Source organism: Cydia amplana, chromosome 16 (genome assembly GCF_948474715.1).
Source record: "Cydia amplana chromosome 16, ilCydAmpl1.1, whole genome shotgun sequence".
NCBI classification, from domain to species: domain Eukaryota; kingdom Metazoa; phylum Arthropoda; class Insecta; order Lepidoptera; family Tortricidae; genus Cydia; species Cydia amplana.
Window position 1 is genome coordinate 8,064,115 of NC_086084.1, and position 15,271 is coordinate 8,079,385.

General features: G+C 38.7%; 1 protein-coding gene across 2 annotated transcripts in view; it reads left to right on the forward strand.

Annotated features, from left to right (window-relative positions):
- Positions 1 to 15,271, forward strand: part of LOC134655530 (tyrosine-protein kinase hopscotch) — a 36,225-nt gene that overhangs the window by 7,487 nt on the left and 13,467 nt on the right. The window contains exons 3-14 of one of the 2 annotated variants that reach the window (XM_063511001.1): positions 1,556 to 1,714; positions 5,560 to 5,737; positions 6,454 to 6,608; positions 7,091 to 7,183; positions 7,668 to 7,787; positions 8,647 to 8,795; positions 10,050 to 10,184; positions 10,303 to 10,430; positions 10,737 to 10,873; positions 11,307 to 11,501; positions 12,353 to 12,503; positions 13,373 to 13,511. In XM_063511001.1, the coding sequence (XP_063367071.1) occupies positions 1,556 to 1,714; positions 5,560 to 5,737; positions 6,454 to 6,608; positions 7,091 to 7,183; positions 7,668 to 7,787; positions 8,647 to 8,795; positions 10,050 to 10,184; positions 10,303 to 10,430; positions 10,737 to 10,873; positions 11,307 to 11,501; positions 12,353 to 12,503; positions 13,373 to 13,511 (1,739 nt within the window). Of the gene's footprint in view, positions 1 to 1,555; positions 1,715 to 5,559; positions 5,738 to 6,453; positions 6,609 to 7,090; positions 7,184 to 7,667; positions 7,788 to 8,646; positions 8,796 to 10,049; positions 10,185 to 10,302; positions 10,431 to 10,736; positions 10,874 to 11,306; positions 11,502 to 11,525; positions 11,721 to 12,352; positions 12,504 to 13,372; positions 13,512 to 15,271 lie in introns of both variants that reach the window. The other variant, XM_063511000.1, reaches the window with a different exon arrangement.

Below are 15,271 nucleotides of genomic sequence, written 5' to 3' on the forward strand. Positions count from 1 at the left end.
TAAAGTAAAATATAGTATATTTTTGTAGTAGGTAGTCGAGTAGAATTTTTGCAAGTAAAAGTTGTATGATAGCGGCAAAGTTCTTTGGACTCTTAATGTAATTGTTTGACTAAAAGTACAAAACAGAATAAGCGTCTCGTTTTATCAATACAAAAGATTCTCTTTGTTCCAAACCAGGCGTGGCTCACTCCGCGATTTCGTCGCTTTGCTACAGGTAGCTAAAAGTACATCCGTTCCACCAATTTTGTGGCTAGCCATAAGCCGCGCGTGGCGCTGTCACTACATAGCGGCCATATCTGTGCTGATCGTAACAGACGCGTTTTGTTAGAGAGTGAGTCTTCTGTACACTACTTCTGTACTATTATTTATTCTGTGTCCAAACTTTAAAAACCAATAACTGGTAGCTTTACTATGTTAAGAATTTATTGATAGCGCTCTGTCGCTTGCGGCATATAAATAGCAAATTTGAATTAATCATTATTTATTCACGGTCATAAGTTATCGCAAATCAGAAATGTCATTTGCATAATAGTTTTCGGCGAACTTAAGAGAAAATCATCATGTGTTTTGTAGCCTTGGTAGGTATCGCTTCTAAATAATAATAAAAAAACAGCATATAAAACAGATTTGTAATAATCACAAAAATTGATGATAAAAATGATGGTTACGGCAAATCTTAAGAGTTCCTAACTAATTAAAAAAGACTCAATTCGTCCAACACAAAAGTAAATGCCTTTTTGTAATTTTAAATATTAATACCTGGCTTTATTTTTACAGACAAATTGTTAAATATTAAATGACATGAACTAAATCTAAAGTTAAAACTAAAATAAAACTGTCATTTACATTTAACTTGCGTTTGTTAACTATCTTCATTTTGTTAAAACGGTAATTTATGTATTTCAGTGCCATAGTGCTAGTACTTGTGTATCATCATCATCATCTTCTCAGCTGAAAGACGTCCACTGATGGACAAAGGCCTCTCCCGCAAACCACTATACCAATATTGACTTGTGTACCTGACTGTAGCTAATCAATTAATGTACGAGTACATACACAATTATGTGTTTAAGTTTACCATGTTTACATAAAACCTACTAAGTAGCACCAAATGTGCTAAACATTCTAGTTGTTAGAGGAACCTTTTGTTACTTATTCGTTAAATTATTAGCCTACGGATCCATAAGCCTACGTAATTAATAAGAGCAGTCTTCTTCATATTTAAGTTATTTTTTCGCAAATGAAACGTCATGTTTCCCATGACAAATCCCCCTGGATCCGCCTATGTATCGTCGTTATTATATAAAAATATTTTCACAGATAAGAAATTTGTAGTTTGTGGTTTTTAAACTCTTCATAGACGGTTTCTGTAATAATTTAAGAATGCAATATTAAACGAGCTAAACATAATTTTAACCATACCTATACCCGCGATGATGGAGCGAGATAATTGTGTTGCCATGACCCTTAGAAATGCACAGTTAAAATCTACCTGCCTGGTACACAAAAGATAAGATATTGGACAATTTTTAATTAAATATATTTTTCATTACAGGACACGAGCAGTTGTAGAGAAAAATATGACACCGAAAGAAGTGGTAAAAAATTACAAGAAATTTATACCAAAAGTAATAGTGACGAAACATGGGCCGTACCCGAAGAAATACGCACACGACTACCTGCCCAACCTAGTCTCCGTCGGAAATAGTGCAAAGTAAGTTATAATAGTCAAACATTTAAGTAATTTTAGGCCCATGAAGAAATTATTTAGTAGATGGGCCATTTTATTTTAAGTTGTCCCCTACACTTTTTTTCCAAAATTGGGATTTTTTTATGTTATTTCTACTCAGAATCATGAGCTCTTTTGATCCTAATAGGAGAAAAAAAGTGTCCCAAGATTTCCATACAATTTCGATCTTTCCATCCCGAAACCGCCATACAAAGTCTATGAAAAAATGGCAACGGAATGGGAAAAAAATTTTGGGACTCTTTTTTTCTCCTATTAGGATAGAACGAGCTCGTGATTCTGAGTAGAAATAACATATAAATTCACAATTAAAAAAAAAAGTGTACTTTAAATAAAATGGCCCAGGTATGTAATTGTTTCTCATGATTGAGGCTTTAGACCAGGGGTACGTTTAAATGTCTGAAAAATAAGTACTTCATGGTGAACATGCATCCATTTTATTAATTAGGTTTATTTCCTATAAGAATCAAAAGTAACACTTGCAAAAATACGAGTATGTATGGCACCCAGCAAGGTGATAATCAGCTCTCCCTCAGAAATGAGAAAACTCCGAAAATACCAATATTTACTATCTTGGATATTTAAAATTATGTCCAATAGTTAATCCATTTTGTACCCGACATCATTGGAACCGCAAGTCAGGCGTATACAATAACTCATAACAATCTTCAATTACTTACGATCGTAATTTTAAGACGTGAATGATAATGTTTACTTATTACACAGTTAATTTTGAATGCGTTCTAACACTATCTTATCTTCCCTATAATGCTCAAAACAATCATTTAAACTAGGAATGCTGTAGTTTATCGCATTAAGAAGCTTTTACGGAGACTTATAGTCCCACAGTCATAACACATATATGCATGCTGCTACTTGTAAAATGCTGCGCCGCGGGCCTATCCACTCAATCAAATTTAGAACAGTGGTTCCCAAAGTCGACTGGGTTCCGACCCACCTAACAAAAACTGCCAAAATTCGGAATCCACCTCTTGGCTGTCTTAAATAGGGGGCATATATTAGTAACGCTCAGACGCCTTAGTAGTTTCAGGGTCCATAGTTTGGGAAATGCTGATCTAGAAAATGATGACAAAAGCACATGTTCAACACTTGAGCTTACCTTTGTTTTAACTTCTAGCCGCCCAGCGACCTATAAAAAGGTCTCCTGTTCCATTCTAATTTGAACTTTGTGTTGACAAAATAAAATTTCATTTTGCTTGGCAAGGTTTGACGTATGGGCGGCTAGAGGTTATGTAGGTAAAATCTCGAGTGAACTCCAAGTGAACTGTCGACAATAGTTGTTTATTGTCCTCCTACGTCCGATCAATCGCGAGGCTAAGTGCGCCGTAAGTGGCCCAGAGTTATACACTCGCTGTGCAGCTACTTACTAAGGTTAGCGACCTCTCGGCTTTAGGGAGTTTAGGGCTTAGGCGAACCGGAATAAGTCAAAACTCTGAACTGCGTATAGTTGTTGCGTACGAGGGGCGTTCAAAATATTCTCGGTATTGATATCTTACAACCTCTTCTAAGATTTCTTTCGTTACTGGCCGCTAAGGTTTATTCATTGACATTAAATAAAAGTATAATTCGAACCGAGATGTTCTTTTGTTTTTCTGCAATTGCTGAACAAACATGAACATCATGTGGGAATTGACAATGTTAACTAAATTAGAACAATGATGAGTGATAAAATTCTTGACAAAACAGGGTAAAAATCAAAAAACCATATAAGAGGAAATGGATTGTGTTTACCGTGAGTCTGCTCCTTCTTTATCTACCATTCAAAAGTGGTCAAGCGAGTTTAAACGTGGAAGGGAGAGTGTTGAAGACGACCCTAGACCTGGCCGGCCTGTAGTAGCTACTTCACAAGAAAATATTGATAAAGTGGAAAAACTTATATTGGAAGATGGTCGAGTGAAGGTAAAATCTATAGCACAAGTAACCAATCTCTCTATTGGTACCGTACATGATATTATCCATGACCATCTTAATATGTCAAAAGTAAGTGCAAGATGGGTTCCGCGAATGCTGACTCGGCTTCAAAAAGACATGCGTGTAGCTTGTTGTTCCGATTTTATTGACCTGTGCGGTGAAAATCCTGATGAGGTGCTGCAAAGAATAGTTACTGGAGATGAAACCTGGGTTCATCATTATGACCCAGAGAGTAAACAAGAGTCCATGCAGTGGCACATTAAGGGTTCAGCTCATCCCAAGAAGTTCAAGGTCATCCCTTCAGCTGGCAAGGTCATGGCCACGATATTTTGGGATTGTGAAGGAGTATTACTGATCGATTATAAAGAAAAAGGTGTAAATATCACAGGACAGTACTACGCTAACATTCTACGTCAATTAAAGGATGCAATCAAAGAAAAGAGGCGAGGAAAGTTAACCAAAGGTGTTATGCTTCTGCATGACAACGCCCCCGTCCATACTGCTCATATTGCCAAGGCAGCTATTGTTGAATGTGGGTTTGAAACTGTTACTCACCCACCGTATAGTCCGGACTTAGCCCCCAGCGACTTCTTTTTGTTCCCCAATCTTAAAAAGGATCTGCGTGGAAATAAATTTTCCGATGATGAAGCATTGAAGGCGGCAGTGGAGGAGCATTTTTACACCAAAGATAAAAAATATTTTTATGCAGGATTAAAAAAAATAATTGATCGATCTTTTAAGTGTATGAACATAGGGGGGGAGTATATTGAAAAATAAAAATATCAAACTTTTCGTACTTGTTTGTTTTCATTCTCATACCGAGAATATTTTGAACACCCCTCGTATATGCTGAATATGTAGGTGTCTATTATATAATATAAAAAAAGACATGTAAATATACGAACTTATATAAAAATGTTTCTAAGCTAAGATTAGTAGTTAAGTTTAGTATGTAATACAATGTCTTTTTACTGAAATAAACAGTTTAATTTTTTTATATAAAAGGACACGATCTAATTAAAGGCAAAGAAAGAGGAAATTAAGGAAAAAAGGATAATCCGACACACACAGCAAGCTTTTTACTTTCGTCGCGTAGTATAGGTATTACAACACAGTCATTATGATATCATAAAATTTATGATTGAATCGTAAACATTATGGAAATATTTTTGTGTTTTCAACGTTTTTTAAATCCGCAAAAACTAGGGATAAATAATTGATTATCCTACGTTTTCAGTTGCCAAACTTGCGCACACTTCACGTGTCTGCTTTATTGATAAACTTAACACATATAATAGAGTCAGTTATTATTTGCTATAAATGCTATAATATACTTTATATTTTCACGTAATAATTAATTTAATAGGTACCTAATATAACTGTGTGCGTTAAATGAACTTTTATATTACCTATTAAAGATTGAAGATCGTAAGTAAATCGTAACTCCAGTTACCGGAGTATTCGTTATGAAAGAAAACTCATAATACTCATATGTAGGTAATTATTTGTCTTGTATTTTAATGGAGGAAAGGTCTGCCCGAGTTTGAGTGCTTGCATATGTTTCTAAATAGACAAGTTAAGTCTTGTTTTTATCAACCACATTACCGAATGTATGTATATCGGACAACGTGACTTCAAAGAACTGTAAAGCATAAACGCAAGTTTAATTTGCGTAGTTTTTTTTATAAATTACTAGCGACTTGCCCCGGCTTCGTACGGGTTAGCAAATTATACATAAACCTTCCTCTTGAATCACTATCTATTAAAAAAACCGCATCAAAATCCGTTGCGTAGTTTTAAAGATCTAAGCATACATACAGACAGACACAGCGGGAAGCGACTTTGTTTTATACTATATAGTGATACCATTTCGTTTTCAGTCGCGTGAAGAAATTATACCTCCAACATTTGTACGGATTGGCGCCGAACTACCTGGCGGAGGAGTTCGATAGCGTCCTCTGGCGAAACGGCAACGACACGGTGCCCGTGCGCCTCGTCGTCACCCCCTTCCACCCTCACGAGCCGGGCGTCAGGCTCTACAACACGGTCACTAGGAAGGTAAGCTTACCCTGTATTCCCTGTATCCCTGTAACAGGCTGGAGGTACGTTGACAGGTGGCCGTCCGTGTCATCATCCGACCAGAATAACTTACTTAAGTTATTACCTTACCATTAGAGCCCAAAAATTACCTCACGTGTATGGTGCCGTGAGAAACTGAACTGTACAGCGCGCAGTTTGACAACGCCAAATATTGTATGCCGCGCTAAGTTTTGATTGTAATTTTATGTTAGCAAATCAGAACTGTTAAGGACCAATCACAATCACTTTTTTTAAAGCCGGTAAATGTATATTGAGTATATTCAAAGTTGAAGGTGCGGTATGCATGGCATTTGTTTATGGAGTAACCTTTCATTACTTTAGGTAAGGGTGTTTTTTAGAATGGTCATTATTGTAATTAACCTTGGTGTGATAGTTGTCAATGAGTGCACGAATTTATTGACATGTTAAGTTTATTCAGGTGCTCTGTGAGCGACTGAGCGTCGCCATTACATTTATCGACTTTTGTTTTGGCCAGATGGCTGCGACCTCGGTGACGCTCGCCAAGAAATGATCCTACTAATAATGTAGAAGTTTGGATGTTTGTTCATTTCCTTTCACGAGGGATATGGTTTAAAATTCGCATTAAATAACAATGATGTACGATTTAGTAGTCAATGGGAACTGAAAGTCATTGCCGTTTTATTACTTTGTTAATATCTAACTTTGTATTTCAGTGGTTCCACATGTGCTCGATAGAAGAATTAATTTATTTGACGCGAAACGGCGACCTTTGGCTAGAAGTTTCTAGAAGAGGAACTCCTTTATTTTTTAAATTTAAATCGGAAGAGCAGTTGTCGTCGTTCATCTCTGTTTGTGATGGTTACTACAGGTGAGTTGTATGTTAAAGATGCGCGGTATAGATAATCAGTGAATGATAAGAGCTACGTTACCTAATGTTGTTTTCAGCACCGATTAAAACCTTAAATTATCATTATGTGCTATATCCTGTCTAAGAATATTTTTGACTGTAAAGCATAAAATAATAATAAAAAGTCGAATAACAAAATATCTAATACCCGCTGGTATTTAAGATGTACTATTTATCTGAATTTAGATACTTAATTAAGTAGATCACGGCATCTAAATTTGTTTGAGGTAAGTATATCAGCCAATAAGCTAAACCAGGGGTTGGCAAGTTTCAAAGAGAATTTCATACCTAGGTATATACGAGTACATCAGAATAATTTTCTTTTTGGAAATTAGAAAAATCAGTTGCGAGACACGTTTTGCCGATACCTGACATTAGCTATTAAATTATCAAATGCAGCCTTCGTTATAACGTGTTGTATTGATTTTATTATGAAATTACAGGTTGATGGTGAAATGGATTTTCAATTTATCTAAAGACGATGAGACTCCGTCTCTGAAAGAATTACAAAGAATAAAATGCCACGGCCCCGTTGGGTGAGTATTAATATTATGACTCTAATTACATTAACCAAATTAACAATTAAATTGGTTTTCGTTACATTACCATACAATTGTTATTAAAATGTTTAATGATTCTTGCGTATGTGATCATATGGATAGTATAGACAAAAATAAAATCTAATATTTAAAACTTTCGCATTTTGAACACATATTAATTCACACTTGTACGGGTCTTTACGTCGGGTAGTTGCACAAATCTCTGTTTTGACATTTTGCTGCGACATCAGTTAGCCTCGACCACGACCAGTGAAACCTGTGTCGAAACGTCGGTAAATAAAGGTAATTGAATAAATTTCGCGATAGGGCGTGTGTAAATGTGAGTTAAAATAAAATCTGATTTGTTTATATTTTTCGCGTGATCTCTAGAGACAAATCCCTGTATGTGTTACGAAAGCGACGCTGGAATACTGTCCTCTCTACACTACATTTAAATATTTGTGTTCTTTGTTTGTTTCAGCGGAGCATTTTCGTATAGAAAGTTAGAGGAGAAGAGAGCTAAGAAACACGGGAGTTATATTTTAAGACAATGTCAGGACGATTACAACTTATATTATTTAGACGTTTGTACAAAAAATAGGTAACTATCCCATATTTATAACAAAAACATATCGTAACATCGTTCATTTAGCGTCATTGAAATCTTGAAAAATGACAAGTCAACTTATTTTTCTCTTATCGTTCATTTGATATAACAGTTAATCAAATAATTCAATAAGGGAAACCCAGAAATATTATCATCTCTTGTTTTATCTGCATGTGGTTTAAGGAGCCACGACATCGATCTTGGTGATATAAACCCATAAGTAATTAGCTTCTGAACAAAAAAAAAATTAAGTATGTATTTTGATTGTTTGCCCTGTATCTTATCTATTCATTTGGTCATAAGGTCTGTGCACACCGAATGCGTGGGCGTAGACGTGTACGGGTGAATTGTAATACATTATACAGATTCTTATGAGAGACGGCACACCACTTGCGTTACGTGTGCGTGCACGGCTCCAACAGTGTGGTGTGGCGGTGTGAACAGGCCTTTAACTGATCACACATGTAAATGTTTTAATTTTTAACAAGCAGAAACGTCTGCGAACGATGCTATTAACCTTTTGGACGCCAATGACCGATATATCCACACCGTAGGTTCAACGCCAAAGACCGATTAATCGGTCACAGACCACAGAGCAATATAGACCTACGTGCATATGCATAAAGTTTAATTTCAGTTTTGACACTTCGGTGACGTGGCGTCAGCGTTACAGCTTTTGTGTTTGACACGGCGTCGAAAAGGTTAAGCTTGGAATAAATTTAAAAGTGGAAAAATTACTGTCTTGTGTGAGACTTGAACTCACGGCCTCTGGATCGATACTCCAGCGCTCTGCCATCTGAGCCACCAAGACCTCATCCATCGCCAGCAATCATGTAAATATTTTTTTTTGCAGCACGACAGAAACGTACCGCATAGAATACCACGGCCACTGTTACACGTTCAACGAGCAGGAGTTCCATAGCATCGAGAAGATCATCGAGTACCACCAGAACCCGGACGGCAGGATATTCTTGAACGAGTGCATACCGCCCTCGGAGTATGGTAAGGTTTTATGACACGTCGATCATATCGTCGATGTAATTTCATTGCCGTTTGGAATTTTTCATCACACTTGCTCGAAAAAGATCTTATTTCATGCAGGCGTATGAAGGACAAAGGCCTATATTGTTCCCGCGGGAGTGATGGATTCTGAAAAAAAAGCTATAACTCAATAGAGTTAGACCAAGAAAAGTCTGCAGTGATTTTGATAGCCCACGCACTGAAAGTGTTATTTACACGTCATAAATTCATAGAAGTTTAACGTTTAAAATGACACTTGCACTGCGTGGGCTATAAAAGTCACTGCAGACTTTTCTCGGTCTGACTCTAGTGAGTTATGGCTTTTTTTTAAATTATGTCACTATTTCATACGAACCAAGTAGTTTTAAATGAGTTTTACATTGAAAATACTGACGTTTATAAATTACTTTTTATGAGTATGTTTAAAAAATTAAAAAATATTTAACTTGATTAAATTAATAGCCGTTTAAATTATTTTTTACACAATTTTCAATTATGGCTGAATCCGGATGGGTCTGTGCCTTAGAATCCTAACCTGCCAAAATGGCGGAATGTCACCGTATTTAAGAATGATTTCGCTTAAACTTTAGTTTTTACTTCGCAAGTGTGATGAAAAACATTGTGTGTAACTCCGGGGGTAAAAATATTGTTACTCGAGTCTTTAATTCATTCCAGCCTGCGGCTGTCGTGAATATATATAGACTCTCGTACAATATTTCACTTACCCTTGACGTTGCACAATGTACTATAGAATGGTTATCTCTATTATCTAATTCTTTTCTGTGCCGTTGTCAATTATGTCTCTTCAGTTTGTTATATTTCCCCTTAAGCGGGTACAGGTCCGGATTTAGAGACCTAGGGCCCATAGACTCTTGGTATCGCACTCAGAATTTAGGGAGCCCCCTTTCTCCATCTTCGCCGGAAGATCAGCGCCGACTCTCGGGTCAGCATTATGCTGAGGCGAGCCCATTTCGTGGTAAACAATATGTAATTATGAATTTATAACCTTTATCATGTTACTTTTGTATGTTTAACTAGTTTATCACGAAAAATAAATGATTTATGATTTATTTATGATCTTAAACCATTGCTAGGTTGCTCTGAACATAGTGAACCTTGAGCGGGTCGGATCTCCAAAATCGCCAAAATTGAGACTAAATGTAGTATCTATCCCAAATGTTATCTCCAAATTTGTTGTATTATTTGTGTTATCAACTATTTTTCCTTTTTTCTCAGACAAATCACAATTGCTATTGTGTGGAGAACCACAAAAAAAGGGTGTGAGAATTGACCAGGCAGAGTTACAGGAGATATTAAAAGATAACAAGAGTCCCCGTTGCTTGCCAAGCAAAGACATACTGCTTTATACTGGTAAGTTTTTAGACTAATAAAAAAGAAATAAATAAAGTTCCGTACCATATTCACCGGCAGTGACATACTTACCAAATTGTCCAAATTAAATAATTTAATTATCACCAACTTGTTCTAGGTTCTGAAAAACTAGGCTCAGAAGGTTTAACGGCGACTTTCAAAGCGCTGTGGAGACTTGATGAAACTAAAAAATTAGTAGTAGCATTCAAAACGCTACAAAGGGAGAAGACTAATGACTATTTAAAGGTAAAATATATTTTTTAAATATTATCGTGTCTTGAGAAAGATGCGCAGAATAATACAAAGTATATATGTGGTGCAGAGTGTTAACCTTTTCGACGCCGTGTCAAACACAAAAGCTGTCACTCGGACGCCACGTCGCCCAAGTGTCAAAACTGAAATTGAACTTTATGTATATGCACGTAGGTCTATGTTGCTCTGTGGTCTGTGACTGATTAATCGGCCTTTGGCGTTGAATCTGCGGTGCGGATATATCGGTCATTGGCGTCCAAAAGGTTAAACTAAGTATTTTAAACTGTATAATCGTTGTAGGATTTCATCGAGCTAGCCAGCAAATGGGCGTGCGTGCAATCCACCTCCATCGTGCGTTTGTACGGAATCACTCTGAGTTCGCCGACTGCCATGGTGCTAGAGTATCTTCCTTACGGCCCCTTCGACGACTACCTCAGGTATAGTTGGTTTTATTACATTTGAAAGTATGTGAGATCTATTTAAATATCGATTTTGCTGTTTAAACATACACATGTACAATTAATGGTCTCTCTTATTCAATACTCTGTAAAATGTAGAACTAGAATTATTTGTTATATTGTACTAGCGACCCGTCCCGGCTTCGCAATTTACACAAAACCTTTACAAATTATACACCAAAACCTTCCTCAAGAATCACTATATTACCACCAAAATATTACCACCAAAAATCTCCCTTTAAGGGGGTTAAAAGGGGGGTGGTAGTTTGTATGGGGAATCGTTAAAAAGCAGATTGAGTAAAAATAAGCTACCCAAATTACTAACTCCACGCAGACGAAGTCGCGGGCAAAAGCTAGTATAAATAAATAAACAAGAATTGCTCGTTTAAAGGTATAAGATTGATAATGACAGGGAGCACGGGTCGTCGGTGTCGGTGCTGATGCTGAAGAAGGTGTCTGCGACGCTGGCGCGCGCGCTGTGGGACCTGAGCGAGGCGGGCGTGGTGCACGGCTGCGTGCGCTGCGCGCGCCTGCTGCTGGCCGCAAGGGACGCGCGGCTGCAGGTCAAGCTGGCAGGCCCCTCGCTGCGGGGCTACACCGCGCAAGAGTACGTTTATAATGATAATGACAGGGAGCACGGGTCGACGGTGTCGGTGCTGATGCTGAAGAAGGTGTCGGCGACGCTGGCGCGCGCGCTGTGGGACCTGAGCGAGGCGGGCGTGGTGCACGGCTGCGTGCGCTGCGCGCGCCTGCTGCTGGCCGCAAGGGACTCGCGGCTGCAGGTCAAGCTGGCGGGCCCCTCGCTACGGGGCTACACCGCACAAGAGTGAGTTTTGATACTCTGACCCGTCAATACGGCGCGTTTTTGGCGCTCTAATAGTGGTAACACACTATCGCACCGCTCCGCGACCTTAGGAAGATATCTCAGTCTTGCGAAGATATCACTTTCTCGGTTTCACTTATGGGAGCGACGCACCAAGGTCGCGGTGCGGTGCGGTAGTGTGTAACGGGCCTAATGATACCATGTTGCAAAGGCAGTGGCAGTACAGTATGCACAAAAATGCAACATAATTGATGAACGCAGAAGCGTGACCATATAATATCATCTCGACTGCTTACGGTCGCCTAAAGAGTCAATATTAGGTAAATAAAAATGAAGCGCTGCTAGTTTTTAGTTAGTATATGAAAAATGAAATGTGATTTATTTAGGTAAATGTTTCGTTTTAACAATACAGTTAATGGAGTCTCCTAGTAAGTAAAATATACCTGTGACAGGAGACCCCGCTCTTCCCAGCCAACATGTTCGTTCTAACAATTCGATATATATTTGAATTTAAAAATTTATATGGCCAAATTGACTCCCTGAAGTTACATTAGGTCCTTATTTTAATGAGTAGGTACGAGTTTTTTTAACTTTAACCAACGAGCCAACAAGTAAACATACAATATTTTCCACAGTGTTCACTGGATCCCGGTGGAGTTGCACTCGGACATGAGCCTGGCGCGGCGCTCGGTGGCGGCCGACATCTGGGCGTTCGCCACCACGCTGTGGGAGGTGTTCTCATACGGACAGTCGCCCACAGACACCAACCCCATCCTCACGGCGAGGGTAAGTTAACAAACAAATCCATGTACAACTTTCATTTATATTTATAGACGGGTCTATCGCGAAATTAGCTAACTATCCGTCTATAAATGTGAGTTAATCTGTTCAAAACGCGAAAGTTTTAAATATTAAACATTCATTTTACATTATCTAGTTCATAAGCCACGATCTACGAATTTTATAACTCCTACGAACAGTGAAGACACTAAGGCCACGGACTACCGTTTCAACCGCGGCGGAGCTGCTGATATTGTTATTTTAACCGTTTCGTTGCGTGTTCCATTTTCGAAAACTTGGCTGTGGCGGCGAGCAATTATTTCATGACACGACAGGCGTGCCTTACGCCATAGAATATGATGGCACGCCTATCGTGTCATACGCCACACGTTAAAAACGTTGATGACACGCCTGTTGTGCCATCCGCACCGAATCGGTTAAGTTCGCGGCTGTTAGAGACAACCAAATTAATCATTCGAGCATGCAAATACGTACACAATAGCGGTGCGATGCGCTGTCATACTAAAGTCGAAGTTCCAACCGCAAGTGGCCTGTTATTCTATGCCAACCAAAATAATCGTCACTCCTTTAGTTTCGGCTTAAACGACGCGTGTCTCTTGGCGAATTTCGTGCTTGCGGAATCTCTAAAAGAATTCCTTGAAATAAATTTTTAAAAGTGGAAAAATTACTGTCTTGGGTGAGACTTGAACTCACGGGCTCTGGATCGATACTCCAGCGCTCTGCCATCTGAGCAACCTCAGATCGCATCGGGTCGCAAACGTTTCTGCTTGTTAAAAATTAAATTAGATTTCCTTGAGTTTGTCACAGGTAAAAAAAAATAGTGACTACTTAATAGTTGCACTTGTTTAATCCAGAGCTACGAGATGGGGGAGCGACTTATGAGGCCGGCGCGGTGCCCTAGCGAGGTGTGGGCGCTGCTGCGGCCGTGCTGGCAGCCCGACCCGCCGCGCCCGCAGGCCATCATGCGGGACATCAACCACATGCTGCACGCCGGTAAGCTGTTACCGCGGTCTTAGGGTCTCCCCATACTTATCGACGCGGATTCGGCGAAAGCCGATAGTAAACAGCATAAACAGGTAAGGTTCGGTTCGGCTCCGTTCGGCCGTCGACGGCCGACGCCTCGGCGTCTTTTTCGCTCTTATTGCGTGGACATAGTTTCATTTCTATTGGCATTGCCGATTCCGCGTCGATAAGTTTGGGGAGACCCTAAGGGTCGGTTGCACCAAACTGTTTATCATCGTTAAAGAGTTCGCTAAATTTTATTGTATGGAAAGTTTCATAGTAAACCGCCAGTAAAGCGACGTTGATCAGTCTGTCAAGTGCGAATGGTGCAACTGGCCCTAAGTTATGCGCGGGTCAACGCAGGGGGTGCTCGGAGGAGTGGGCAAATAAAATGAGTACAGTATGCGACACAGTCGGACGTTAAAAGGAAAATGGACGATCGTTTCTCCATACAAACGTAGTCCCCATTTTCTTATCTGGAATATAAAATATATAATTATTACACAGAATGATGTATTTTAATCATAGTTATGTCTCTTCACTAGGGCTTGCAATTCGAATATTCGAATTTGTCGAATATTCGACCTGTTTTGATATTCGAATATTCGGCCGCTCAGGTTTCGAATATTCGAATATTTTTTATTACTATAAAAAAATCTATGTTATCCGCTGTAGTTACAGTTTCTGTGTGTTTTACGGGTATTTACAGTGAATGAGGAACGGTAGGTACCCAAATACGAAGGAAATAATATTTTTTACTGTATTCCTCTCGATAGACTTCGTGAATACAGTGAAACCTAACTCAATTAAAAAAAAAACGAAATCAAAAAGTATGTTATTTTTACGGTGCGTAAGTTTTTAGTTAAAGGGTAATTCTGTTTATTCAGTACAAGCGTACGTTAAGCGAATTTTTGAAGTCTAATCCTTGCCACTTATCGCAATTCTCAAATTTAATCATACCAAACCTGCCCAACTTGGTAATCTAACCATGCACCTTTAGCTGACGAATAATCCACCCAGTAGTCAACTAACGTTTTCCCTTAAATATTCCAATATTATATAATTAGGCGACCATTAGGAATAATAACTTGCCAAAACAAATAAAGTCAATAAAGATTCAAAATAAAATGAAATTAAAGGCCTTTTTACAGGCCTCTGAGTGATTACAAGTTAATTTAAATCGGAAAATAATTACCTACTAAAAAAAATATCTTACATACCTAGGTGTTTGGATGGTTAATAGTACATTATTGCAGAGGCCGGGAAAGGGCAATTCGTGGATGAGTTTCGATTTTGTCGGACGACGCGAAGCGGAGTCCGACAAAGAAGACGAATCCACGAATTGCTATTCCTGCCGAGGCATATATAGTGCTTTTCTCCAAACATGCGAGGAAATAAGGTAAAATAATAATTATTTAAGCATCAAGCACTTGGAGGATATAATCAAACGGAGACGCCACGTCTGTAATTTTCTGTACAAAACAGTCTGCCGATTTTTGCGGGGGAGGGGAACGTCAAATGTATGCGTAACGTAAAAATAGCCATGTCAGATAAACGTCAGTCCATACATTGTGTATGACCGTTGGCCGCCTATTTTCGACAGAGGGGAAAGCCTGTTAATGGCTACTCCGTTTAGTTGTATCCTCCAAGATCAAGCATGACTCAAATCGAACCTTCACATCAAAAATGTCAAAAACAATTTCCCTCTAAAATTTATTTTTAAAAGTTAAGGGCACAAAGTTATTCTGCCA